Below are 26,253 nucleotides of genomic sequence, written 5' to 3' on the forward strand. Positions count from 1 at the left end.
ACTGCCTGCCTGCAAGCAGAAGGGGGTACCTTGCACAGAGCAGTGCTGGGAAGAACAGGAGCTGAGGAGCTCCAGCCTAGCGAACTCCCAGACTGAGGCTTTACTTCCAAAGCCTGAGACGGTACTGGGGCTGTGGGGAGCAGCCAGGGAAGGAAGAGGCAACCGATCTAACCCCCTTGCTGATGGTGAGCGGCCACTTCAGACTACAGTTTTCCCCTGAGGGAAGGGGCTAGATGAGGACTGGCAGTGGGTCACTGAGACAAGGTGGGTTTAGGGGATTGGGGTTCCCTGGGGAGGGGAGGACCCTGAGTGTGGGGGGCCACTGCTTCGGGGCAGTACCCAGAAGGGGCACTGTGGGCCAGGAGGGATGTGGGGCCTGAAGTATAGTGGTGGAGATTGAGAATAAAAAGACAAGTAGTGACAGCAGGAGTTGTTCTGAGGCTGGATGAGTTAATTCCCGGACTGACCAGCAAGAGGTGCTGTGGCGGTGAGTGCACGCCGTGCTACCAAATGCAGTTGGACATGATGCTAGCCACATTACTCCCTTGTATAATGTTGGCTATGGAAAATGGCACACCTTAAAGACATTACTGCTAAAGTTTGCAGATGACAAAGATTTGGGGAGTTAGAAAATGAAGAGTTCATGTCACTGATACAGAGCGATCTGGATTACTGGATAAACTGGAAAACAATATACATTTCAATGTAGCCAAATGTAAAGTCATATATCTAGGAACAAAGAACGCAGGCCATACTTAAAGGACGGGAGACTCTTAGGGGTCTCCCAGTGTAGCAATATACCCCAAAAGGCTAATGCGAACTCTGGATGTAAAAACAGGAATATCAAGTAGGAGAACAGAGAGGTTATTTTACCTCTGTATTTGGCACTGGTGCAACTGACTACTACTGAAATATTGAGTCCAGTTCTAGTGTCCATAATTCAAGAGGGAGGTTGGTAAAATGGAGATGATTCAGAGAAGAACCACAAGAATGATTAAAGGACTGGAAAACGTGCCTTTTAGTGAAAGACATAAGGAGCTATTTAGCTTATCAAAGAGAAGATTAAGAAGTGACTTAATAGATCTGTTAGGTACCTACATGAGGAACAGAAATTTTGATATTAGAAGGCTTTTCAATCTAGCAGATGAAAGTATAACAAGATCCAATGGCTGGAAGTTGAAACTAGACAAAATTTAGACTAGAAATAAGGTGGAAATTATTATGAGTGAGGGTAATTAACCATTGGAACAACTCATCAAAGGCTGTGGCAAATTCTCAATCACTGTTACTATTTTAATCCGGATGGGATGTTTTTCTAAAAGATCTTATACTCAATGAATCTATAACAGTTCCAGTCTGAAGTTTTAATAAATAATAATAATTGCAAACTGATTGCTTCTTTGATGATGCAAGTTATAAAGGGTGCTTAGTTGCAGGAGGAGTAGAATTTTGCTAGAGTGATATAAATATGTACAGCAAAACAGTAACAAAATTAAAATTCATATTCATTTAATGAAGCTAGTTAACCAAATACTAATTTAAGCTGCCCCAGTTTCAGTCGTAAGAGTGAATTAAGTCTCCATTGGTTCTACAAATTAAATTCTTGCAAATTTACTTGTATGTAAACTTGTTAAGTACGGTAAGTTCTATAAAATATTGATACAGAGGCTTAATACATTACATTCCATCTGTGCTGAATGCAAATTTTTATACATTCAAGTTAATATTGATATGAAAATATTTTTGCTATATTTACACATTGCACAACTAAGCACAAAAATCTATGACTGAGATTAGTCAAATTCCTTCTATGCAGCATCTTGGGAGGGTTAGCATAGCATTTAATTTATCCTAGTTCATCCAGAGCCAGAGAAGCACAAAATAGAATTTATCCATTTTTTCAGTATGTAATTTTTAGAGGTAGCCTTTAATTAGGATATGGGATCCTTCCTACCCAGGGGCGGCTCCAGGCACCAGCACACCAAGTGCGTGCCTGGGGGGGCAAGCCACGGGGGGGGGGACGGGGGGGGACGGACTCTGCCGGTCGCCGTGAGGGCGGCAGGCAGGTTGCCTTCGGCGGCATGCCTGGGGAGAGTCCACTGGTCCCGCGGCTTCGGTGGACCTCCCGCAGGCGTGCCGCCGAATCCGCGGGACCGGGGACCTCCCACAGGCAAGCCACCGAAGGCAACCTGCCTGCCGTGCTTGGGGCAGCAAAATACCTAGAGCCGCCCCAGCTCCTACCTTGTGTCAAACTTGCATGAATCTTATTTTAAGAACTTAACTTAAAAGTATTCATACACTTTCATAAACAAACGCAGAAGTCTTCCACATAATATCCTCTATTCTAACCCCATTTTTCTCCCCTTCTCCTCTGAATTTATTTCCCAGTGGCTTGAGATGTGACCAAGCAGCTTCCAATGAACACTTGTCTAAGAGCAGGTCTACATTACCGCTTAAGTCAATCTAAGATACGTCACTCCAGAATATGAAAAAGCAGCCTCTGAGTGACGCAAGTTTTGCACTGTTCACACTGGCGCTATGTTGGTGGGAGACACTTTCCCACCAACATAGCTTCTGCTTCTTGCAGAGGTGGAGTAATTATACCAAGGGGAAAGCACACTCCGCCAGCATAGTGTCTCTTCACTAGGTGTGCTACAGCAGTGTAGCCGCTCCATGTAGTGTTGTAATGTAGATTTGCCCTAACTCACTTATGTAGGATAATTCATTATGTCCTTTATTAGCATTGCACTCCATTCCTAAACAGCAAGAGTAGACTCTTCAAAAGTGCCTAGGGGATTAGATACATGGCTCCCATTGATTTTCAAGGGAAATCGGGCACAAAACTACCTCATACCCTTTTGAAAATCAAACCCAAATGCATCCCTTCTTCCTACAGTCTACAGAGTGGAAGCAAAATTTTAAGTTTGACTTGAAGTCAGGGTCTAATCAGTAACAAAGTGCATAGATTACTCTCCTTTGTAGGAAATGCTCATACATCAGTAACACATTAGCAGAGCCGTCCCTTGGGTAGAGTGAATCGGTGCGACCGCTCCGGGTCCTGCGCTTTGGGGGGCCCCATGGGCTGGTGCAACTGGTCCTGGAAGAGACTAATCCATCACTTCTGCCCCGGGCCCCGCACCCCACTAGTGACGGCCCTGAAAATTAGTATGAATTGACTTACCTCAGCAACATCAGGAGAAGACAACTTTTTTTGAACATGCAACTCTGATAGACTATCGTTATTCTGTGTGTGCACAGATGAGAACATTCTGTCTTAATTCTGCAAAAAGATTAAAAGTTGATATAAAAGCATCTATCTACATTGCCATCATTGTAACAAAAATAATAGAAAAGCAAGCTGGTAAAGGAAGGCAAATTAGTTAAAGGATCACTGATACCTCAGTTCAGTCAGATATAAAACCCAACAAAAAGCAGGATAAATAAAACCTAGACCCACAACAAGAATTAGGCTTCCAAATGACAGAGTGAAATTCCTGGCCAGAGTCAATACTTAATAAACATGGGTTGCAAGGATATTTATTTAGCATTTGCTGATACCTGGCCCCGACCACTCACACATTCACTGCACAAAAGTTAAATAACCCCCCAAAACGGAGGGCTGCTGACTGTAACTGACATGGGAGGGAGGGAGGCCCGCCTGGCCGCAAGATCCCCCCCACCCGAGACACAGCAGCCGACGCCGTGAGTGTGAGGGGCCGGGAAAGGGGCGGCACTACACCGGCGGTCCAGGTCACCCCCAAGCAGCTCCCCTTGCCCCGGGCAAGGCCCAGGCACCTTTCCCCAGCGCTGTCCTGCCGGTACCGGCCAGGACCCTGAGCCGCCAAGCAGCGCCCCCAAGCAAGAGAGGGGCGCCCCCCGCCCCAGCACTCCCTCGCCGGCTTCCCTGGAGACGTTACCAGCCTCCCTCCATGGCCGTCCCGCTCCTTCTCCCCGCACTCCCCGGCGGGAAGAGGGAGCCGCAGCCGCTTCCTTAGCAACCTGTAGCCGCCCGCCGCTTCCGCGGCGCGGCTCCCTACCCTCGCCCGGCGCTCAGGGGCGGAGCCCGCTGCCATGCGGGGCCGGGGTGACGACACGCAGAGCAGCCCCCCCGTTTGGCAGCTAGATGCGGTTTCCGTCACGGGAACGTGACCATCTTGGCTACTGCTCAGGCCTGGCTACCGCCTGGTGCCGGGGTCGTCGTCACACCGGCCCGGGCAGCGGCTCCAGGCGGGATTTAACCCCCCGCGCTGGGGAGAGACCAGCGGCACCTGCCGCCCCCAGCCCTGACCGGCCCGGGGATAGCTCGGTGCGGCTCCCGCTCCCCGCCCGCCCCGAAACCCCACGGGGCGGTTCTCACCCCACCGCGCCCCCCACGCGGTCAGCAGGGGCAGGGGGGAAGTTCCGTGGCAGTTTTACAGACCCCAGGCCTGTGCCCTGGGGAAGAGTCAGGTGGCTGCAGTGGATATAAAACCCTGGCAGAAATCTGGGGAGGGGGGAGAGAGAGTGGGATATGAGACCCCCCACACACACACACATTGCTTCTGGGGAGCAGGAAGGGCTGTTGGCTGTGTGGGGGATCCAACCTACCCCTTTCCCACTGCAACTTGAGATCATTGCTCCTTGTTCTGTCATCTGCCACCACTGAGAACAGCCTAGTTCCAGCCTCTTTGGAACCTCACTTCAGGTAGTTGAAGGCTGCTATCAAATTCCCCCTCACTCTTATATTCTGCAGACTAAACAAGTTCCCTCAGCCTCTCCTCGTAAGTCATGTGCCCCAGCCCCCTGATCATTTTTATTGCCCTCTGCTGGATTATCTCCAATTTGTCCACGTCCTTTCTGTAGTGGAGAGCGCAAAACTGGACACAATACTCCAGATGAGGCCTCACCAGTGCCAAATAGAGGGGAATAATCACTTCCCTTGATTTGCTGGCAATGCTCCTGCTAATGCAGCCCAATATGCTGATAGCCTTCTTGGCAACAAAGGCACACTGGTGACTTGTATCCAGCTTCTCATCCACTGCAACCCCTAGGTCCTTTTCTGCAGAACTGCTGCTTAGCCAGTCGGTCCCCAGTCTGTAGCGGTGCAGGGATTCTTCCTTCCTAAGTGCAGGACTCTGCACTTGTCCTGGTTGAACCTCATCAGATTTCTTTTGGCCCAATCCTCCAATTTGTTTAGGTCACTCTGGACCCTATCCCTACCCTCCATCGTATCTGCCTCTCAGTAGCTCAGTAACCTACAGCTTGTCACAAAGGGACCCAGTGGCAGTTCAGCCCTGGTAACGCCCTGTCTCTCCCCACAGGATGCTGCCGTTCACGGACTGGGTGCTGGAGCTGCTGAGCATGGAGTGGACCCATCTCCATGCTTACACCATCTCCGCCCTGCTCCTTGCCCTGCTGGCCCTGCTCTTCCGCACCCTCCTGCAGCTCGGGAACTCCTGGCACCACTACTACGTGAACTGCCAGTGTCTGCGCTGCTTCCCAGAGCCCCCGCGTCGCAACTGGCTGCTGGGACACTTGGGGATGGTAGGTGTCATGTCATGTGGGGGTGGGGAGGGGGTGAGTGTCTTCTCTTCCCTCTTACTCTTTGCTGCCACTGAGACATGGCTTGATCCCTGCTGGGAGGAGCCACTCTTGCCCACCCCAAGGGAGGGAGGGGCTGGTGGAATAGCCCCTGAGAGGGCTGGGGGTAGGTGACTCTGCTGGTTCAGGCCTCTCCCTCCATCCCAGGTGAAGGATTTTGGTCCCAGCCGGTGCATGGCCTGGAAGGTCACTCAGGGAGTCGTGCCCATCGGTCAGACACATGGGAATGGGGTAGGAGACAAGGGTCCTGGGACAGCTCCACCAGGTTCTCAGCACACGCCCTGTCTGGCACCAGAGTGGGCAGCGTCTGAACTCAGTCAGACGTCCTGACCCAACGAGGAAGCTGGAGTCAGAGGCATCGGTCACACTGCTGTTCCCATCCTGCTGTGGATTGGGCCCTTCCTATGGCTGCTGGCTCTGATGCACCCCTGATACAGCAGGGCCCTGGGCTCCATCTCTGGCACTGGATGGGGCGGGAGTGGTGGGGCAGCTGGGGCTCTGGCCCACGTGCAGAGTGGCAGGGTGTGTGTGTGTGAATGGCCCCCTACCCACCTACTGCCCTGCACTCAAATGCCGCATTCTCCAGGCAGTGCCCTAGGCTGAGTGTGGGATGTGCCCTGGTGGGTGACTCTGGGCTCCGGTGCCCAGACACTTGCCTAGTGGCAGGGGGCTGTAAGGGAACCAATCCATAGATGCCTCTCTGCTCACCCCTGCCCCTGCCATGCTCCCTGGCCCAGCCCTGTGCCACCCCTGCCAGCCCGCTGCACCCCAATGGCTCTACCTGCATTGGTGGTGAGTGGCCCCTGGGCCTGTTCGGTTGCCTTTGCTGTGGAGCAGGAAGGGTTATAAAGCCCTTGGCGGGATGGCCCCACCTGGTGTAGCTGTGGCAAGGGCATAGCCAATCACCATGTGCCATGATATCAGGCATGGGCCATGCTCAGGAGTGAGGGTCTTGACAGATACACTTGGTGTGGCACGGCACGTGGCAGAGGGCAGATCCCTGCCTCTGATCAGAGGATCTGATTCTACCCTGTCCGGTGTGCACTGACTTTATCTGGACTCTAGGAGGGACCTAATCCTACCCTATATTAACTCTGCCCCGTCCCTCCTGCAGTTCATATCTGATGAGGAGGGGCTGAGCTTGGTGTCCCAAACGGTTGCTACATTCTCCCAGGCCTGTGTGACATGGATGGGGCCCTTCCTACCAGTCCTGGCCCTGGTGCACCCTGATTATCTCAAGCCGATCACAACAGCCTCAGGTACGCTGGCTCCTGGGGGTGGTGGTGAGACTGAGGGTATGTCTGCACTGCATCTAGACACCCGTGGCTGGCCCATGTCAGCTGGCTCAGGCTGTGTCAGGCTTCCTTCTCCACTCTGAACTTTAGGGTACAGATGTGGGGACCCATATGAAAGACCCCCTAAGCTTATTTACCAGCTTAGGTTAACAGTAAGCTGCCACCACCAAGCATGTTTCAAATCTTAGGGAAGAGCCACTTGGGAAATAGTTGGGGAAAGGCAGAGTTCCAAGTCCCGAGCGCCCCCCCCCCTTTCCTGGGCAGATGTGAGACTAATTCCTCCCCCCCCCAAGTCCTTACACCCCTGTTCCTGGGTAGGCTTGACACTATACCCTCACCAATTAGTCCTGGTGAACACAGATCCAAAACCCTTGGATCTTAAAAAAATGAAAAAAGTGAAAAATCATTTAGGTTCTTAAAATAATTTTATTAAAAAGAAAAGGTAAAGTTCATCTCTGTAAAATCGGGATGGAAATAACTTTACAGGGTAATCAGATTCAGAGAGCCCAGAGGAACCCCCTCTAGCCTTAGGTTTAAAGTTACAGCAAACAGAGAGAAACCCTCTAGCAAAAGGAACATTTACGGGTTGAGAAAACAAAGATGAAAACTAACACGCCTTGCCTGGCTGTTACTGACAAGTTTGAAATATGAGAGACTGGTTCAGAAAGATTTGGAGAACATGGATTGATGTCCGGTCCCTCTTAGTCCCAAGAGTGAACACCACCAAAACAAAGAGGACAAACAAAAGCCTCCCCCCCTCCTGCCCCCCAAGATTTGAAAGTATCATGTCCCCTTATTGGTCCTTTAGGTCAGGTGTCAGCCAGGTTAGCTGAGCCTCTTAACCCTTTACAGGTAAAAGGATTTTGGTGCCTCTGGCCAGGAGGGATTTGATTGAATTGTACACAGGAGGGTTGTTACCCTTCCCTCTATAGTTATGACAGGCCATTACACTGCAGTGTAGATATTTTTGGTTGGGGCTGGAGCCTGGCCTCTGGAACCTCCCCCCCCCCATGGGGTCCCAGAACTTAGGCTCAGGGCTGTAAAACTGCAGTATAGACATTGGGATCAGGCTGGAGCCTGAGTCAGCTGACGTGGGCAGGTCACAGGTGTCTAATTGCAGTGTAGACGCAACCTGTGGGGCCAGAGATGAGACACTACCTGGGCCCCTCTAGCCTGTCCCCGGGGAACCTATGCAGGACTGGCCTCAGCAGTGTGTTCTCCAGGGCCCTGGCCAGGCTGCTGTGACCATCCCAAGGGACAGGGCTCCCAGCCAGTCCCTCACCCCCAGTGTGACATCATGCTGGTATGAAGGTTTTCCTGATCTGCCTCAGGGTGGGGCTGGGATCCAGTCACCTGGGGCCCTGCAGAGCAGCCCAACCAGAGCCCTGGGGAAGGCACCAGAGGGGACAATCCGCCTGGGGAGCTAATGGGCCTCTCCCAGTAATAGCTCCACAGGGTCTGCACTGTCCAGCCTGGATCTCGCTCTGCTCCAGGTCAACCCCCCCACCCCCACCCCCATGGGTTGTAACCCTCAGGTTCTCGTACATAATCAGTGCAGGCCCCTTGGCTCAACTGACTCGCTCCTGCCCGGGTGAACCAATCCTTCCCTGCCACCTTGGCTGCTCTCCTCTGGGTTCTGCACTGTGGGCCCAGCAGCCTCTTCTGGCCTTGACAGCTGGGATTGGGTTACCGTAGAGAGGGGTCCAGGGGGCCCAGAGCTGAATGCAGGCCAGGAGGGACCGTTCTGCTCCTCTAATCTGACTGCCCATGTCACACAAGCCAGAGACCCTCCCCAGAGTTCCCTGCAGCCGGCCCCGAGCTCCTGGCTGTGCTGGAGGGAGCGTTACAAAGGGACAGCCCATCTCCAGTAAAGACTCCCAGGGATGGCAAAGCCCCTGTGTCCCTGGGCCAGTTGTTCCCACAGCTCGTTCCCTCCCTGTCAAAGACTTGCACGGCGCTGCCAGTCTGAGTTTGTTCCTGCTGGATGGCAGAGCCCTCTGCTGCCAGGCGTCCCTGCCCAGGGAGGGGCTGGTAGCTGGGATCTAGGCACCTATTTTCCTGCTCTTGAGGAAATTAAATCCATTGGGCTCCTATAGCCTTCCCCGGAGAGGCAGGTTTTCCAGAGTTTGAGTTGTTCTGGTGGCTCCTCCCAGACCCCTCCCCTGCTGTCACTGTGCTATTGGAGGTGGGGCACAGTGGAGGGAAGGGCTATTGCCTCCCTGCTTCATTGTGGGACAGCTCTGCCCAGGCAGCCCCAGCAAGCTTTAGTCTGTCTCGGGGGCCGTGCTGCATTGGAAACCCCATCGGACCTGGGCTGGGCTATGCAGAATCTCCTTCCTCCGAGGCAGTTCTGGATCCCCTCAGAGGATGGGCTGCCATAGTCCAGCTTCTCCAGCTCCCTTGATGTTACTGCTCTTGCTGCAGGCCAGTGTCTGCACCAGCTTACCCTGGGCAAAGGCCGTCAACGTGCTCTGTGCAGGGAGGCAGGGGAATAAAATGGGGCTAAGTAGCTGCGGGGGCCAGGTGTTCATGGGGGTCTTCCTTGGGCCCTGGTGTGGGCTGATTCCTGTTTGACTCTTGAGAGATTGTGTCATTTGCTGCTTTGGGGAGTCCAGCCCAGCCAACCCCTGCTACCCTCTGGATGCAGGGGCACCCGGAAGCTGCCTGCTGCCATATGGGGATGGGTCCGAGTCCAGCGATGCCCCTGGGCCCCATTGGGGGGGGGAAGAAGGTGTGCAGGAGCAGGCAGAGCTCTGTGGCAAACCTCCCCCCCCCATCTCTGCAGCTGGTGCTGCCAGGGAGCCATGGACAAGCCCTCACCCCACCAGAGCCACTGAGCACTAGCAGCTCCTCTCCTGGGCACAGGGAGCACAGCCTGGCTGTAAAGTTATTTACTTATTCCCATAATACAAGAACTAGGGGTCACCAAATGAAATTAATAGGCAGCAGGTTTAAAACAAATAAAAGGAAGTTCTTCTTCACGCAGCGCACAGTCAACTTGTGGAACTCCTTACCTGAGGAGGTTGTGAAGGCTAGGACTATAACAATGTTTAAAAGGGGACTGGATAAATTCATGGTGGCTAAGTCCATAAATGGCTATTAGCCAGGATGGGTAAGAATGGTGTCCCTAGCCTCTGTTCGTCAGAGGATGGAGATGGATGGCAGGAGAGAGATCACTTGATCATTGCCTGTTAGGTTCACTCCCTCAGGGGCACCTGGCATTGGCCACTGTCGGTAGACAGATACTGGGCTAGATGGACCTTTGGTCTGACCCGGTACGGCCTTTCTTATGTTCTTATGAGAGCCAATGGTCCATCGCCGGGACTGAGGCTCTCAGCTCCACCAGCGCTGTGCCCGGGCTCCTGGGAACAGCAGGAGGAGGGACCCGGCCATGCAGGGCAGACCTAAGGCAGCACCCAGCAGGAGCTGCTACACCGCAAAGACCCCTCCGCCTGGGCAGGGTGATGGCTCAGACACTCTGAGCAGCAGGGCCAAGGGCACTGCCTGGCTGAACAGCTTGGGGGCAGCAAGCAGAGCCACCTCCCCACGGGGGACCTGTGTCATCATTGGTCTTGCGGGAGCAGCTGGGCCCCATGGGGAGGACACGGAAACACTCCAGAGGCAGGATAGTGATGGCCAGCAATGATCAGTGACGTGGGGAGCCTGTGCTGGCCCTTTCCCCTCCCTGCCACCCATGGAGAGTGGCCCCTGCTAGGGCTGGTTGCCCAGTGCGCTGGCGTCTCTTGTAGTGCCAGTCACCCGGGTGCTGAGAGGAGTCAGCGGGTGTAGCAGAGGGTGAGGGTTCTCTGCAGATCTGCCCCCGCTAGCACCGCCCTGGTGAGCGAGTTGCTGGGGCTGTGCGCTGCAGGGGGATGTGCAATGAGCAGAAGCCAGACTCCGAAGGAGTCCAGTCCCCGGCCTGGTTGGTGCTCCCTGGCCTGGGGGCTCCTGCTCCATCCTCTGCTACCCCCTTGCAGAGGTGACATCTCTGTTCCCGTTAACGTACTGCTGCCACTCTTTCCAATTAGTCCTGTTCCAAGTGGCGCCTGGGCTCGCAGGGCCAAGGGCACGTGGAGCTAAGTGGGGGCCTGTTTGCTCATCCCTGAACTGCTGCCCATTCCAGCAGCTAGGGGCTGTGCCCAGGGACCAAGTTCCGTCTGCTGAAACTTTGTAAACAATCCCTGTTGCTGATGCAGTAGCAGGAACAGAGTCCTGCTCCCTCCCCCAGTGCCAGACTGGCTTGGCAGGACGCAGACGGGGGAGATCTGGCTTTAGCGCTCCAAGCCAATGGCTGGGTCTGAGCGGAGAGTGTTGCTCCCTGGAGCAGAGCTGTATGTCACTGTGCCAGGACGGGTGTTTCGGGGCTCAGGAGCCCCTAGTCCAGTGGGGCGGCTCAGCACTCAATCTCCTGCTCAGCTCAGCTGGATGGCAGAGAAGCACAGGGCAGGGGCTGTGTGAATGCATGTAGCTAGTTCATGCCAGGGCTGAGGGCTCATGCCCCCTGGTTCAGCTCTGCACAGAGAACAGCTGGGAGCCTGTGTTTGCGATAACACAGGGAGCCCCAAGTGGCCCCGTCCAACCTACTGCCAGGTGAGGGCAGTCTCCCGTCCCCCATTAGAAATGAAGCTGGGGGCACTCTGAGAACAGCCCGCAGTGCATCTGCCTGGGGAGCTGCTGCTCCTGCAGTGGGCTGAGTCAAGCGCTGGGCCCAGCGCATGGCCCTGGCCGGAGTCCCAGCTGGCCTGTGGCTCCTCGTTGTAGGGTCAGAACACAGAGGAGGGGATGCAGTGTGTGGACGAGCTCGTTGGCTGCTATGGCCACTCCTGCCTTTGGTGGTTTAGCCCCTGGCTTCCCATTCTGCCGCTCTTCCACCCAGAGGCAGTTAAACCCGTGCTGCTGGAGTCAGGTAGTGAGGTTGGCCCCAGCGCCAGGAGTTTTTGTCTCTGTCCTGGGGCTCAGCAGGCGCCTGGAACTATCTGTTGTGTGTGCTGCTCCCTAGAAAATCCCCTGGCCAGGAGGACTGGCTGCTGAGAAGGAAGCTGTCTGGCTCTTGGAGCTGGGGAAGGGCTCAGGGCTGAGCTCGGCTCGGCACATGGCTGCTGCCAACCCAGGGTCCTTAGTGAGTTCCCCTGGCCCCAGAGGGGTTGGGGCAGAGGCTGTAGCTAGCCCTTAGCAGAGCACGTCCCCCTGGCTGCAGCCATCAGCCTCTGCGCCAGTGACTCATGGGAACAAAGGTTCCTTGCAGCCCTGCCGGCATCCCTGGCTGGTGATAGGCAGCCCAGTGGGTCTGATAGCATCTAGCCAGCTCAGGGACACCCCCCCCCCGCCCTTCATCAGCTCAGTCCATGGTCCTGAAGGGGGTGCAGCAGGGCTGTGGGGTGAAGGGGACAATCAGGGAGGTGGTGCAGGGGAGAAACAGGTCAGGGGGTCTCATAAGGACTAAATGCCCAATGTTCTTGGGGGGCAGATACCATTGTGGGGGTGCATGACTGTGAGACGTCAGGGGAAATCTGGAGAATGGTGCAGAGAGTGGGTGGAAGAGTTGGGAGTAGAACCTGGGAGTCCTGGCTCCTAGCCCTCTTCAGACCCTGCTGTAGCCACAGGATCGTCACCCTGCTCCCAGAGCCGGGGATTACAACTAATAAATAGGGAGCTTTGAAGATGCCAAGCTCTGTACTGTGAAGGCCCCATGTGACTGTCGAGCTCTCACGGTCTGTGACTGCCCAGGTGGCGTGTCTGTCGCTCTGCAGGCCCGGCCCAGGCTGCAGATGCTGCTTGCGCCCTGTGTCCTGCCTGTCCGGTGACTCGCTCGGAGCAGAGCCTGCTCTGCGTGAGGGCCTGGTGGCTCAGCGCCTGGTTCCTGTTGTGTGGCTCCTTCACCTTGTTCACTGAGCCTGTCCTGCTGCCCCAGCAGCCGCCCTCCTGGCTGCTAGGGAGGAGCCTGGAGCAGGGTGTCCAGCAGGGCTCTGCCTTGTCTGAGGGGGGCTCCTTTCACAGAGGGATGCTCCAACGCTCCTTAGGAAACAGCCAGTGGAGCAGGCGGGTGCTGGACAGACCCACGTTCCTGTGGCTGCCCCTTTCCAGACTAATAGGTCCTGCAGCTCCAGCCAGGGCTCCGATACTAGTAGCCCTGCACTCCTTCCCTGTGTTCTGGTCCGTGTATGTGTGTGTGAGTGCTGGCACTGGGGTGCACCCCAATACCGCCCCCCATTCTGTGTGTCTGAGCGGTAACACCGGGGTGTGCCCCATTACAGCCCCCCCATGCTGTGTGTGTCTGAGCGCTAGCACTGGGGTCTGCCCCATTACCGTCCCCCATGTTGTGCCGTGTGTATCTGAGTGCTAGCGCCGGGGTCTGCCCCATTACCGTCCCCCATGCTGTGCCGTGTGTGTCTGAGCGCTAGCGCTGGGGTCTGCCCCATTACCGTCCCCCATGCTGTGCCGTGTGTATCTGAGCGCTAGCGCTGGGGTCTGCCCCATTATCACCCCCTGTGCTGTGTGGATCTGAGCGCTAGCGCCGGGGTCTGCCCCATTACCACCCTCCTTGCCGTGTGTGTCTGAGCGCTAGTGCTGGGGTGCACCCCATTACTGCCCCCCCGTGCCGTGTGTGTGTCTCAGCACTAACTCCCAGGCCTGCCCAGTCTCTGGTCTCCCCCACAGCTGCCATCGCGCCCAAGGACTACATGTTCTATGGCTTCCTGAAGCCCTGGCTCGGTGAGTGCGCTTTCTTCTGGGTTTGGATCTTGTGCTTGGTGTCATGGGGCCCAGACCCCAGGGGACGGGCTTGTGGGGAAAGGAGGGTTTGATGTTCCCCTCTGGTGTTATCTAGACCGGTGATCTGCTAGGTCACGCCAATCCTTGACTCTGGGAGCCAGCCTTAGCCTGCTCTGCTGTGACAATCCCCACTCCTGGGCTGTTCACACACAGCCTCTGGCATGTAACTGCTCCTTGGACTGTGCAACTGAATGACACTAGCCAATATCTCTGGTCCCAGACACAACCCCAGGAACCTCTGTCTTGCAGTGTCCAGTTATGCCTGCTGGAGTCTGCAAGTTTATATAAGTTTGTCAGTGTAACAAAGAAATTGATATGTACCAGGCTTGTTATTCCAAGGAGAGTCTCGGCCACACTTCAAACCAAGTTGTGGAGGGGAGGGATAGTTCAGTGGTTTGAGCATTGGCCTGCTAAACCCAGGGTTGTGAGTTCAATCCTTGAGGGGGCCACTTAGGAATCTGGGGCAAAAATCAGTACTTGGTCCTGCTAGTGAAGGCAGGGGGCTGGACTCCATGACTTTTCAAGGTCCCTTCCAGTTCTAGGAGATAGGCATATCTCCTATTATTATTACCAAACACACTGCTTCAGGTAGAATAAACAAACAGATTTATTAGCTACAAAGATTGATTATAATCACTTAAAATCTAAGCATAGCAAGTTGGATTTGGTCCAATGAAATAAAAGCAAAACACATACTAAGCTGATCTTAGCACTTTCAGTGCCCTTACAAACTTAGATGCTCCTCACCACAGGCTGGCTGGTTGCTCTTCAGCCAGGCTCTCCCCTTTGATCAGCGCTTCAGTCACTTGGTGGTGGTATTTGTAGATGGAGGTGGACAAGAGAGGAAGAGCCTGGCAAACGTCTCTCCCTTTTATCATGTTCTTTCTTCTCTCTTGGCTATGCTCCCCCCGCCCTCGGGGTCAGGTGAGCATTACCTCATTGTGGTCCCTGACTAACCAAGGGAAAGGGGGTGACTCACCAAAGTTCCCTCACCAAAGGCTCTTGAGCAAAGTCAGCTGTCATGGGATAAGAGGGAAGGTCCTTTCTGGATCAGTAACTGGTTAAAAGACAGGAAACAAAGGGTAGGAATAATGGAGAGAGGTAAATAGTGGTGCCCCCCAGGGGTCTGTCCTGGGACCAGTGCTATTCAACATATTCATAAATGATCTGGAAAAGGGGGTACACAGGTGACAAAATTTGCAGATGATACAAAACTGCCCAAGATAAACCCAAAGCAGACTGCAAAGAGTTTCCAAAGGATCTCTCCAAACTGGGTGACTGGGCAACAAAATGGCAGATGAAATTCAATGCTGATAAATGCCAAGTAACGCACATTGGGAAACATAATCCCAACTGCACATACAAATGGATGGGGCCTAAATTAGCTGTTACCACACAAGAAAGATCTTGGCGTCATTGTGGATAGTTCTCTGAAAACATTCACTCAATGTGCAGCGTCTGCAAAAGAAGCGAACAGAATGTTGGGAACCGTTAGAAAAGGGATAAATAATAAGACAGAAAATAATCTATTGTCTCTGTATAAATCCATGGTACACCCACATCCTGAATCCTGCGGGAAGGTGTGGTCGCTCCATCTCAAAAAAGATATATTGGAATTGGGGTTTGGAACAGTTTCCGTATGAGAAAAGATTAAAAAGACTGGGAGTTTTCAGCTTGGAAAAGAGGTGACTAAGGGGGTATGGCCACTGTCGGCAGACAGGACACGGGGCTGGATGGAGCATTGGGCTGACCCAGCCTGTCTGTCCTTATGTCGGTGTGGAGCTGGAGCTACTCATGCCATAGCCGTGGGCACCAGCACATGGGTGTGCACAGGATCACGCATAGACCTTGACATGCGCACATACCACCACGCACCTGCACATACCACCACGCACCTGCACCTGCATGTTCATGCCCACGTGTCCCCACAAACACACGTATTTCACTCACACCCCTCCCACGCTCCTTGCACGCATTGCACACACATGCACACTCTCGTGCCAACATGCACCAGGGAGGTTGGTTCTCGTTGAGCACCCCAGCTGGCTGTGACCCGGGGGCTGCTGGGGGCCTGGGTTACGGGATGTCTGCCATGGCTACCAGGCTCTGAGCTGAGTGTCTGTCATCTCAGGGGATGGTTTGCTGCTGAGCAACGGTGCAAAATGGGTGCGGCACCGGCGCATGCTGACGCCAGCCTTCCACTTCGACATCCTGAAGCCCTATGTGAAGATCTTCAACCAGAGCACTGCCATCATGCATGTGAGTACCTCCCCTCCCCCCATGGCACCAAATCCAGGCCTGTGCCTCTGGCCCCTCCCACGGCATATGCTGCCCTGGCACCCTGCTACCCCCAGCCTGCCTGTGACCTTGCCCTCCTCCCGTGGCATATGCTGCACCACCACTACACTGTGCCCCTGGCCCCGCACCCCCCCTCACTCCAGGGCATATACTGCACCGATACCCTGCCCACCCGCCCGCCTGCCCACTGCTCTTGCACCCGTCCCAAGCGTATGCCCAGCCCTGTCACTGCACCAGTCCACTAACCTACTCCCCTGTCTGCTTGCCTGTCTCTGACGCTGGCCCACCCGCACTGCGTGGGCACCGGGCTCTGCAGTGCTGTCCCTGCGGGCAGCTGCTCGGGTACGGCTCTCACGGGCACTGTTCTCCCACAGGCTAAGTGGCGCAGGCTGGTGGCGTCAGGCTCCACCTCCCTGGACATGTTTGAACAGGTCAGCCTCGTGACCCTGGACAGTCTGCAGAAATGCGTCTTCAGCTACAACAGCAACTGCCAGGAGTGAGTGACACGGGGGCAGCTGCCCCAGCAGGGCCCTGCACTGACCCGAGGGTGGGAGCCCCCTCATTGCGGGAGGTCAGAGTTGGGAGAATGGGGTGCAGGGTCCCTCCCTTCCTCGCCTGGCCCCAGCGAGCCCGTCCGGATTCATGGAATGGGTCCCTGAACTGGAGGGTGTTACTGCCGGCCTGTGCAGGAGCAGGGGGCCTTCCGGGGAAGGTGAGTCTGGAGGTGTTGGGGGGTTTCTGTAGTGGCTGCACCAGGCTTTGGTCAGCACTGGGGGTGGAGCTCCTCAGCTCACTGGGCAGAGGCTGGTGCTTGGTGCTTCCACTCGCTGGTCTGTCTGCGAATGCCTGTGCGGTCGGCCTGGCTGTGCTCAGGGCCGGCTCTACTGTTTTTGTCTCCAAGCAGTGCGCCGAATTGCCGCCACGGACGGCGGGGGCAGTCCGTGTGCCATTAGGGCAGCACACGTGTTTCTGCGGCGGCAGCAATTCGGCGGCAGCTTCTGTCTTCAGCTGGAAGACAGAAGCTGTGCCGCTGCAGACAGCTGAACATAGAAGCTGCTGCCCAATTGCGGCTGCCGTGGAAACGCGCGTGCCACTCTAACGGCACATGGACTGCCCCTGCTGTCCGCAGCGCTGCTTGGGGGCAAAAACACACAGACTGCTGCCCCTTGCAGATTGCCGCCCCAAGCACCTGCTTGGGATGCTGCTGCCTGGAGCCGGCCCTGGCTGTGCTGTGCTTCTCATGGGGGTTGATCCTGCTGTCACATCTCACTGCCAGGAAGCTCCTCACCTCAGTCTCGTCACCTCAGAACCCTCCTGCCCCCAGTTGATACATGTACTGCAGGGCCCTCTTCTGCAGCTTGTACCTGTTTTACTGCACCGGTGCACGTTGGCTCCCTGTCATAGGACACTGCCAGCTGGCTGCGGGACCTGCCGGTGCAGGGGGGCCCCGGGCTGGCTGTGGGACCGGCCGGTGCAGGGGGGCCCCGGGCTTGCTGCGGGACCTGCCAGTGCAGGGGGGCCCCGGGCTGGCGGAGGGATGTGCTGGGAGCCCAGCATTTCTGCCCACAGTGTGCGAGTTCAGAGCGGACCCCATTGCCAGAAACAGGACTGAGGGCTGGGCTGGAGCCACCTGGCAGCGACGGGGGAAGTGGCTGGTTTCCTGGCAGGCAGGGAGTCAGTTCCCACCTCTACCGCAGTGAGGTGACCCGTGACCCTTGGGAACCCGGGCTGGACTTGCTCACACCAGGATGCCCCAACCCATCAGCCTGCTCTGGGGAGGAGTCCGAGATTGGCTCCTGCCAAACCCACGTCCATTCTGTCCAGCTGATGGGGAGGGGCATTTCTCCATCTCTGCCAGCCCCAGCTGTGCCCTGAACCCCACCCGTCCCCTGCAGGCACCCACTGACCGACCACTCCCCCATGCCCTGCTGCCATCGCTGCCCTATGGGGATGGGGCCCCCTGACACCCCAGAGTCCGTGGTGCACCCAGGGAACAGGCTGCGTTAGCCTGGGGGCTCCTTGGAGCCTGCCTGGGCCATGCAGCCCTCACACTCCCCGTGTCTGGGACTGTTTATGGTCCCTGTGACTGGGGTCCCAGGGAAGCCAACTGAGGTCACTCAATTAGGGTGACCTGCAACAAATGGGCAGGCAAACCCCCAGCTGGTGGATATTCCAATACTTAGATTTACCAAGTCAGCTTCTGTTATGCCTCATTGGTTACTCAGAAGTCAACAACACAGTTCCCTTAAAGCAGCCCAGCCTCAAGCCTCCACCTAGACGCCCAAGTCAAATATGATGAGGATCAATGAAAATCTTATTTATCATATAAAACAAAAGGTTCTACCAATCCCAAAGAATCGGACACGTTACCTCCCAGGTTAATGAATATTCCAGATCTTACCCAAATCCACGTTTACAGCTGATTCTTATTAACTAAATTTAAATTTATTAAAATAGAAAAGAGAGAGAGAATGGGTTAAAAGAACAGTATACATACAGACATGAGTATAATTCTTGAGGTTCAGATTTATAGCTTTGTAGATGCAGAGAGTTCTTTCAGAAATAGTCCATAGGTTATAGTCCAATGTTTATATTCAGGGAGGTCCTGTCAGAACTAGGATCTCAGTCCTTGTGACTTAGGTTTCCCCTGCATGAAGCCTCAAGCAGATCTGAGATAAACAGGCTCAGAACCCAAGGGTCTGTTATACAACTCCAGGCCTTCTTGGATAGCTTGGAGTCCCTAGGCCAACAGTAGGCAATCAGGGTGACTTTGAAGTAGGTCCATCACTAGTAATTAGCTACGCGAATTAACATAAGGCAGTTGCCTGTTTTTCCACCATTCGCAGATGATTGGCTGTACATTTCAAAGAGAGAGGAATACAGCGATATCCTGCATTTACAATTCATTTAAATGCTAAGATGTTCCTTTGTTCTCTGAATTAACAGGATACAGCCTAGACAGGGACTGTTTGATTACATTTTTGACCTCTACCAATATATCTGTAAATAGAAAAAAACATTTTTAAGGGCTGTATTTGAGTCGTTTATCCTGCAGGATGCTTAACCCTTTCCGGTCATGTGTCACAGTCCCACACTGGCTGAGCCACAGCAGCAGCCAGAGACACCCGAGAGATCCTATGGCCAGCCTGGAGATCCCGTGACTGGGAGATCACACAATCGCTCTGTTGCAAGGCCCAGCCCCCCGGGATCTCCCATCTCTGATCAGGGCGCGCCCCCCGCCCCGGCCTGTCAGTTACATGCTGGCCTGTTGTGTTGCAGGACGCCCAGTGACTACATCGCGGCCATCCTGGAGCTCAGCTCCCTGGTGGTGCGACGCCAGCACTGCCTGCTCCTGTACTGGGACTTCCTGTACCACCTGACGCCCGATGGGTGGCGCTTCCGGCGCGCCTGCGACACCGTGCACCGCTTCACAGCCGACGTGGTGCAGCGGCGCCACCAGGCCCTGAACTGCCTGGGCAGGGAGGCCTGGCTCAAATCCAAGCAGGGCAAGACGGTGGACTTCATAGACATCCTGCTCCTGGCCAAGGTAACATGGTGGGGGCCTGCCCCATGGTGGTGGGGGGGAGGTCACTGATGTCCTGCTATTGGCCAAGGTAGCACAGTGGGAGGCCGTGCCCTAGGGAGCTGGGGGTTGGTTGACGTCCGGGCAGGGCGTTGCCAGGTGGAAGGTGCTGTGTGATGTCTGTCACACCAGGACTCGCCCCCCAGCCCAGCTCTCTGGAGCGGTCCAGCCAGAGCTGCCTTCCCAGCATGCTCAGCGTGAAGCAATATAAACTGCACTTGGCGCCATGGGACCAGCACCTCTGGGGAGCTCGAACACCAGAGCCAGGCTGGGCATGCGGGGAGGGGAGCCCACCTTGGGGCCTGGGGCTGTGGGGCAGGGCAGGGGCTGCCTCTTTCCTTGGGCTGGGGTGGAGGGGAGATGGCCTAGTTCACTCCACCCCGAGATGTCCCATCCTCCCAGGCTCTGAGATGGGGCAGGCGTGGGCCGGGCCCCGTGGGGAGCCAGGTTACCCGTCCAGCAGTGTGTGCTCTGTGCAGGATGAGGACGGCCAGGACCTGTCAGAGGAGGACATCGCAGCCGAGGCCGACACCTTCATGTTTGAGGGTGAGAAGCCACCCTGGGGAGGGGATGGGGGGCCCTCCTGCTGACCTAACAGCCTCATGTGGGGGGATGGGTGTCAGAGTGTGGGGGAGTCAGGGCCCTGCACCCCCCACTTCCTGCGATTCACCGTGACTCTCAGCCAGCCAGTAAAACAGAAGGTTTATTAGACCACAGGAACACAGTCTCAAGCAGGGCTTGTGGGTAGAACCAGGGCCTCTCAACCAGGTCCCCCTTTGGGGCAAGGATGTTAGACCCCAGACTTGGGGTTCCCTGCCTGTTCCCAGCCAGCCCAAAACTGAAACCAAAAACCCCTCCAGCAGGCTCTCTCCCTGGGCAAAGGTGTCGACTCCCCACCCCCTTCCTGGCTCAGGTTACAGGTTCAGGTACCATCCCTCACCTAAAGTCATCCCCTGCTCTCCCATCCCCCATGCAGACAGCCCCAGTAAAACTAAAGGACTTTCCCAGGTCAATCCACCCTGCTCCCTACTGCGTCACAATCGGGTCTCGGCAGATGACATGGCTCTGGTGGGGAGGCCAGGACAGCTGGGTTCAGTCCCTGGCTCTGAGTGACCTGAGTGTGCCTTTTCATGAAATGGGGCTAAGTCAGATCTGCCCCTGGGCACTGCCAGACAGTCCCAGCAATGGAGGCGGGGTGCTAGAGGGGGCAGATGCTCAGTCACCCCACTCGCCTCCCATGCACAAGGGCCTGGAGTTCACAGCTGGCACTGCCAGAGAGTCACAGGGAGCGAGGCCTCAGTAGAGGTGCTGGCAGGAGCTGAGCCAGGCAGGGTCCCTCCAGCCCCGGACTCTCCATGTTCCCTCTCTGCCCCCTGGCGTGGCGGCTCTCATGCTGCGCTGGCCTCTCTCTGCAGGCCACGACACCACAGCCAGTGGCCTCTCTTGGGTGCTGTATAACCTGGCCTGTCACCCTGAGTACCAGGAGCGCTGCCGCGAGGAGATCAAGGACTTAATGCGGGACAAGGAGTCAGAGGAGATTGAATGGTGAGATGGCTGCTCCGGCTGCAGTGCTGGCTCTGTCCAGTGCAGTGCGGACCCCCAGCACCACCACTTCCAGGGCCTGTGGGGCCTCCCCCACCCTTTAGTCCCAGCACAGCCCCCGCCCCACATGTGAGGGTTAGCACAGCTGCTGCCCTCCCCTCCCCGCTGGGGTCCCTTCACCTCTGCCAGCCCCACAAGCTAGAGGGCTTCCCCTGCAAGATGGGCCTAGGCTGCTCCCCAGTGCCCGAGGGCCCTGCCGCTCTGGGTTTTGCATGCCCCTCCGGATGCCCAAGGGCGCTGCCACTCAGGTGTACGTGCCCCTCCCCCGCCGCTCACGGTGTCAAAGGTCCCCTCAGTGCCAGCTCCATGCAGATGTGACTCTGTCCCAACCCTGGTGCCTGGCTCATGGGTTCACACTGGGCCTCTCATGCATCCACCTCTGGGGCCAGCGCTAAGCTCTGCTCTCTGCAGGGAGGACCTGTCCCAGATGCCCTTCTGCACCATGTGCATCAAGGAGAGTCTGCGCCTGCACCCACCCGTCACGGCCGTGTCCCGGCGCTGCACCGGGGACATCAAACTGCCCGACGGACGTGTCCTACCCAAAGGTACCAGCCTCCTTCCCTGCCCCCCACCCAGGGGCATGGCACCAGAGCTGGGCCCATAACCCCTGAGGTGCTCAACCCCTCCCCTCCTTCTCCCTCTCCTCTCTAACGAGGCAGTTTCCTCTCTGGCAGGGAACGTCTGTCTGATCAGTATCTACGGGACACATCACAATCCTGCTGTCTGGCCGGAGCCCCAGGTATCGCTGGTCACTCTGTTCTACCCTTTGGCTCTACTCCACCCCACGGCCACTTCCAGCGTGGCACTAGGGGGCGCTGTGCTGCAGGGGGCAGGATTAGGGGGCTCGGTAGGGGGTGCTGTCCCCTCGCAGTCACTGCTGACCCAGTGCCTAACATAGCACTAGGGGGCGCTGTGCTGCAAGGGGTGGGATTGGGGGGCTCAGTAGGGGGTGCTGTCCCCTCACAGTCACTGCTGACCCAGTGCCTCACATAGCACTAGGGGGCGCTGTGCTGCAAGGGGTGGGATTGGGGAGCTCGGTAGGGGGAGCTGTCCTCTCACAGTCACTGCTGACTCAGTGCTCCGGCGTGGCACTAGGGGGTGCTGAAACAGCAGCAGTCTAGCAGCTACCTATTCCCAGCGACCCTCCCCAGAGAGGAAGCTTCCCCCCGCCCCCGAGCTTGCCTAGAGGGGAGTGAGGGTCGCACCCCCATTCACACTGGGCAGGGCTGGGTCACTGGGCTCGGCCCGGCTCTGAGTGCTGGGTGGAGGCAGAACCATCCCCGCTGCCAGCGCATGGTCCCAGTGGGCAGCTCAGTCTTGGGGAGCCTGGTGTCCATGCTGTACTGGGGGCGGGAGCTGCCTTTGCTCCCTCCTCGGCTCAGGGACCCCCCCCCCCCCAGCTCCCCTCACCATGCCCTGTGCTCGCTGCTCCAGGTCTATAACCCGCACCGCTTCGACCCAGAGAACTCCAAGAACAAGCCCCCACTGGCCTTCATTCCCTTCTCTGCTGGACCGAGGTAACCTGCCTGCTGGGCTCAGAGCCCCTCGCCGCACAAACTGCCCCCTCCTCTGCCACAAGGAACTCATGGTTCAAGGAGACAAACAGTGGTTGAGGGCTGGGAGGAGGGGGCCGGGTGTGGCCCCTGGGGCAGCTGGACCTGGAACTGGGGGACAGTTGCTTTCATGATATTTCTAAGTTCGTTCCCGAGCATGGTGAAGTCCAGGGCCCCTGCTGCAGGGACGAGGCCATGGGGCTTTGGGATCCAGCCTGAGGGTTTCAGGATCTGGCCCTCGAATCCGGTTACTGAGCTTTGGGTTCTGTCCCTCGTCCACATGGTGGCAGGCTCCAGCCCTGGGCTCATCCCCTCCCTCCCATCTCTCAGTCCCCGCTGCCTCCTCAGGCCCAAGACTTCAACCGCATGCTCCATTCCTTGGCCGCAAGGCTCCAGGGCCCAGGATCTGGCCAAGGGTCTTCTGGCTCTGGTCCCTAGCTGTGAGGCAGCGGGTGCCGGCCCCAGGCTCACCCACCCCCCATTGTCCCGGCCCACTCTGCCTCCTCCGGCCCTGGGCTTTGTCCACATGCTCAATCCCCAGCCACGGGGCTTCAAGCTCAGGCCACGGGATCCGGCTGCAGGGTGTTTGGCTCTCTGGCTCTGGCTCTTGGCCATGCACTGGCAGGTGCAGGCCCCTATCTCACCCCCCCACCTCCATTAACTTTGGCCCCTGCTGCCACTCCCACTCCCCCCATTGTCCATGGGACCACTGCCTCCTCCAGCTCCCTGTCTGTTCCCCCCCACTGCCCTGGGGCTCCGCTGCCTCCCTACCCACCTCCCCATCCAGGGCTTAATTTGTCTGTTTGTTAATGTCACTTTTCACAGCAGACTGAGAAGCGAGCTGGGAGACTGTGAAAAGCGACATTAACATACAAGTGTCACTTTTCACAGCAGCAGATTTACTAGCTCGCAAGGCTAAAAATAACCAACGCAACCAAAAAAGCAAAAGAAACTACAACAAAAAAGACAAGAACGTGCAGAGCCCCTTGTTTGCGTTTCTATTCTGCTTAGGGCCAGTGAAGAATAAAGACAACTGGACTTTATTTTTACTATTCAGTCTGCAAAAAAACCCCAAATCCTCCATAAATAAATGACACTGCTTTGGACATGGGTATGTGCACATTTGTTTTTTTTCCTAATATTATTTAAGTATTTTAGGAACAAGGGTCAGAGCGGCCACCAGCAAGAGTGGCCCCCGCTGGTGCGGGGCCCTTGCGCAATGGTTGGGGTTAAGAAAATTGGGGGAGATGAAAGAACTGAGTGTTGACCTGTGAGCGACTGGTTCTTGGAACACCAGGGTTGTGCAGAGTCGCAGTGAACACCGTTGTGTGGTGCTATCGAGCTGGCTTCATTTGCTACGTGGAAAAATGGAGCAGGATATTACACAGCATGAACTGGTTTGCTTCATTACTAATGTGTCGTGTAACCAGTGACTGGAGTCTTTGTATTCGCACATTTGTGTCTGAACGGGGTGGGGGCCCCAATGTTCTTTGTGCCCAGGCCCTCAATACATTTGAACCAGCTCTGCCTGCTGTGACCCAGAGGCTGGCGCCCAGTCACTGGCAGGGAGACTCTGGGCAGCTGAGGGGAGCGAGGGGCAGCAAAGACCCAGGTCTCATTGCCCAGTTGTTTGTGTTATACTCCCCCACCCCCCTCTTCTCTGCCTGCGGGGTGTGACAGCAGCACCCACATGGGTAACGCCACCTGCAGCAGGGAACCTTGGGCCGGGTTCCCCAGCACACCAGGCCCAGCAGCTCCAGGCGTTTGAACGTGGCAGAAAGGCTGATGTTCAAACAACCCAGCGGCTGAAAAATAAAACCAGAATAACAGACCTCCTGGATGTAGCTGCTTCTACACCACGCAGGCAGGAGCCCAGCCCCAGCTGTGCTGCCTGGGCAAAAGGGCCAGGGGTTAACACCCCCCCCCGACCCTGTCCTGTGAGACTGCTGGGGTGGGCGGGGGGCACTCACTTTGACAGTGGGTTACACAGCTGTTTACTAGATGGCAGCAGGATATTGGGACTCAGGAGTCTTGGGTTTTGCGTCTGTCTTGCGGAGGAGAGACAGGAGTCACAGCCCGTAGCTGGGTGGCAGGACTCCCCGAGTCTATTTCTGGCTCTAGGAGGGGAGTGGGATTTAATGGATTATAGTGTCAGAGATTTCAAGGCCAGAAGGAACCACTGTGCTCAGCCAGTCTGCCCTCCTGCAGAGAGATCTGTTAGCCAGAGACCCTCAAGCTTTATTTAAGAACTCCGGATGATGGAGAATCTGCCCTCCCCTCTGAGTCAGCTGTTCCTAGGGTTAAGTCCCCTCCCTGTTAACCATTGTCACCATATTTCCAATCTGACTTTGTCTCACTTCCTCCATTGGCAGCCATAGGTGTTAGGCTGGTAAGGCATAGGCATACGGGAAGGCAGAAATGCAATGAGCCTACACTTCCCAAGGCCTGGAAGATAATAGCTTAGCTAAATTAATTAGGGTGTAAGGCCCAAAAGCCTTAGAGTCAGGGCCAGCTCTAGCTTTTTTGCCACCCCAAGCAAAAAACAAAAGGGTGGCCGGAATGTGCCGACCCAGGATTGGCTGGAACGTGCCACCCCTTAAAATGTGCCGCCCCAAGCACGTGCTTCCTCTGCTGGTGCCTAGAGCCGGCCCTGTTTGGTACCTCGGTGCGGTGAGAGTCTGGTGTCTCCTTGGGATACACCACCCATGGTAACCCCAGGGAGGCCACACCTCTGTGCTACACAGCACTACAAATTTGTGTCAACCTAAATTACGTTAGCATACAACCATCACAGTTATTACATTGCTTGTGCGTGTGCACACTGCACTCCTTGAGTCAGTGGTGCGTGGTCTCACCAGGAGTGCTTGTATCAATGCAGAGTGCACCATGAGTAGCTATCCCACTGTGCAACTCACTGCCATTCCAGCCCAGAGTGATTAGAGAAGTTTTTGAAATGCCTCACGAGGCTGAAACGAGTCACACTGCGCAAATCCTGCAGGCTCAGGCACCCCGTGCTCACAATACTCAGGAGAGTAGTGCAGAGCTGTGCATGCTCCATGCTTCTGCCAGAGATAGCAGACACTGAGAAGGGACGTGCAGGTTTTGGGGGATTTTGAAAAGAGGTGTGAAATATTATGGGATGCAGAACACTGCATTATAGGAAGTTGAACACATGTCCCCAGTCACCCCTGTGCGTCCTCACTATGAGCGCTTGTGTCAATTCAGAGTGCAGTGCATGTCTGGAGTGGCTCACGACTGTGAGTGCCTAACTCAGAGCAGACTGCCAATATCAGGGCAGACACCCCAAGCTGGTGGTGTGTTCTACAATTAGATTTCACCAAGCCAGTAACAACTGTGAACTCCTGGATCACAATATGAGCCTTACCATGGAGTCACACACAGATCTTGGGAGACAGGCCAGTCCTCGCTTATAGACAGCCTCCCAATCTGAAGCAAATACTCACCATACAACATAAACACTAACCCAGGAACCTATCCTTGCAACAAAGCCCGATGCCAGCTCTGTCCACATATCCATTCAAGTGACACCATCATAGGACCTAATCACATC

At 55.9% G+C, this 26,253-nt stretch overlaps 2 protein-coding genes across 22 annotated transcripts in view; one reads left to right on the top strand and one right to left on the bottom strand.

Annotated features, from left to right (window-relative positions):
• ODF2L (outer dense fiber of sperm tails 2 like) overlaps window positions 1-4,257 on the bottom strand; it is a 61,367-nt gene extending 57,110 nt beyond the window's left edge. For 5 of the 15 annotated variants that reach the window (XM_045027471.1, XM_045027470.1, XM_045027474.1 and 2 more), the window contains exons 1-2: window positions 3,905-4,009; window positions 3,182-3,280 (exon numbers count right to left, since the gene is read on the bottom strand). In XM_045027471.1, the coding sequence (XP_044883406.1) occupies window positions 3,182-3,268 (87 nt within the window). In that variant the 5' untranslated portion in view covers window positions 3,269-3,280; window positions 3,905-4,009. Of the gene's footprint in view, window positions 1-3,181; window positions 3,281-3,904 lie in introns of all 15 variants that reach the window. The other 10 variants (XM_045027480.1, XM_045027477.1, XM_045027469.1 and 7 more) reach the window with 5 other exon arrangements.
• Window positions 1-23,762, top strand: LOC123375972 (cytochrome P450 4F22-like). 7 transcript variants are annotated; one of them, XM_045027487.1, is made up of 12 exons: window positions 1-185; window positions 5,301-5,523; window positions 6,695-6,839; window positions 13,533-13,586; window positions 15,778-15,905; window positions 16,319-16,440; window positions 19,224-19,491; window positions 20,007-20,073; window positions 20,943-21,072; window positions 21,541-21,674; window positions 21,804-21,868; window positions 22,564-23,762. In XM_045027487.1, exons 2-12 carry the CDS (start codon window positions 5,302-5,304, stop codon window positions 22,648-22,650), a joined length of 1,422 nt encoding a protein of 473 aa, XP_044883422.1. In that variant the 5' UTR covers window positions 1-185; window position 5,301; the 3' UTR covers window positions 22,651-23,762. The 7 variants fall into 7 exon arrangements, with proteins under 7 accessions (XP_044883422.1, XP_044883424.1, XP_044883425.1 ...); XM_045027485.1 differs by lacking the exon at window positions 1-185 and adding an exon at window positions 4,191-4,306; XM_045027484.1 differs by lacking the exon at window positions 1-185 and adding an exon at window positions 4,537-4,684.
• The last annotated feature ends 2,491 nt before the right edge of the window (window positions 23,763-26,253 follow it).

This window comes from Mauremys mutica, chromosome 8 (assembly GCF_020497125.1).
Source record: "Mauremys mutica isolate MM-2020 ecotype Southern chromosome 8, ASM2049712v1, whole genome shotgun sequence".
In the NCBI taxonomy this organism is placed as follows: domain Eukaryota; kingdom Metazoa; phylum Chordata; order Testudines; family Geoemydidae; genus Mauremys; species Mauremys mutica.

What these genes read in the sequence shown, in the direction of transcription:
- LOC123375972 (XM_045027487.1), top strand. Translation starts at nt 5,302, where the DNA reads ATGCTGCCGTTCACGGACTGGGTGCTGGAGCTGCTGAGCATGGAGTGG. An exon ending in AGAGCACTGCCATCATGCAT is followed by an intron (nt 15,906 to 16,318) that starts GTGAGTACCTCC and finishes GTTCTCCCACAG; the next exon opens with GCTAAGTGGCGCAGGCTGGT. An exon ending in TACAACAGCAACTGCCAGGA is followed by an intron (nt 16,441 to 19,223) that starts GTGAGTGACACG and finishes GTTGTGTTGCAG; the next exon opens with GACGCCCAGTGACTACATCG.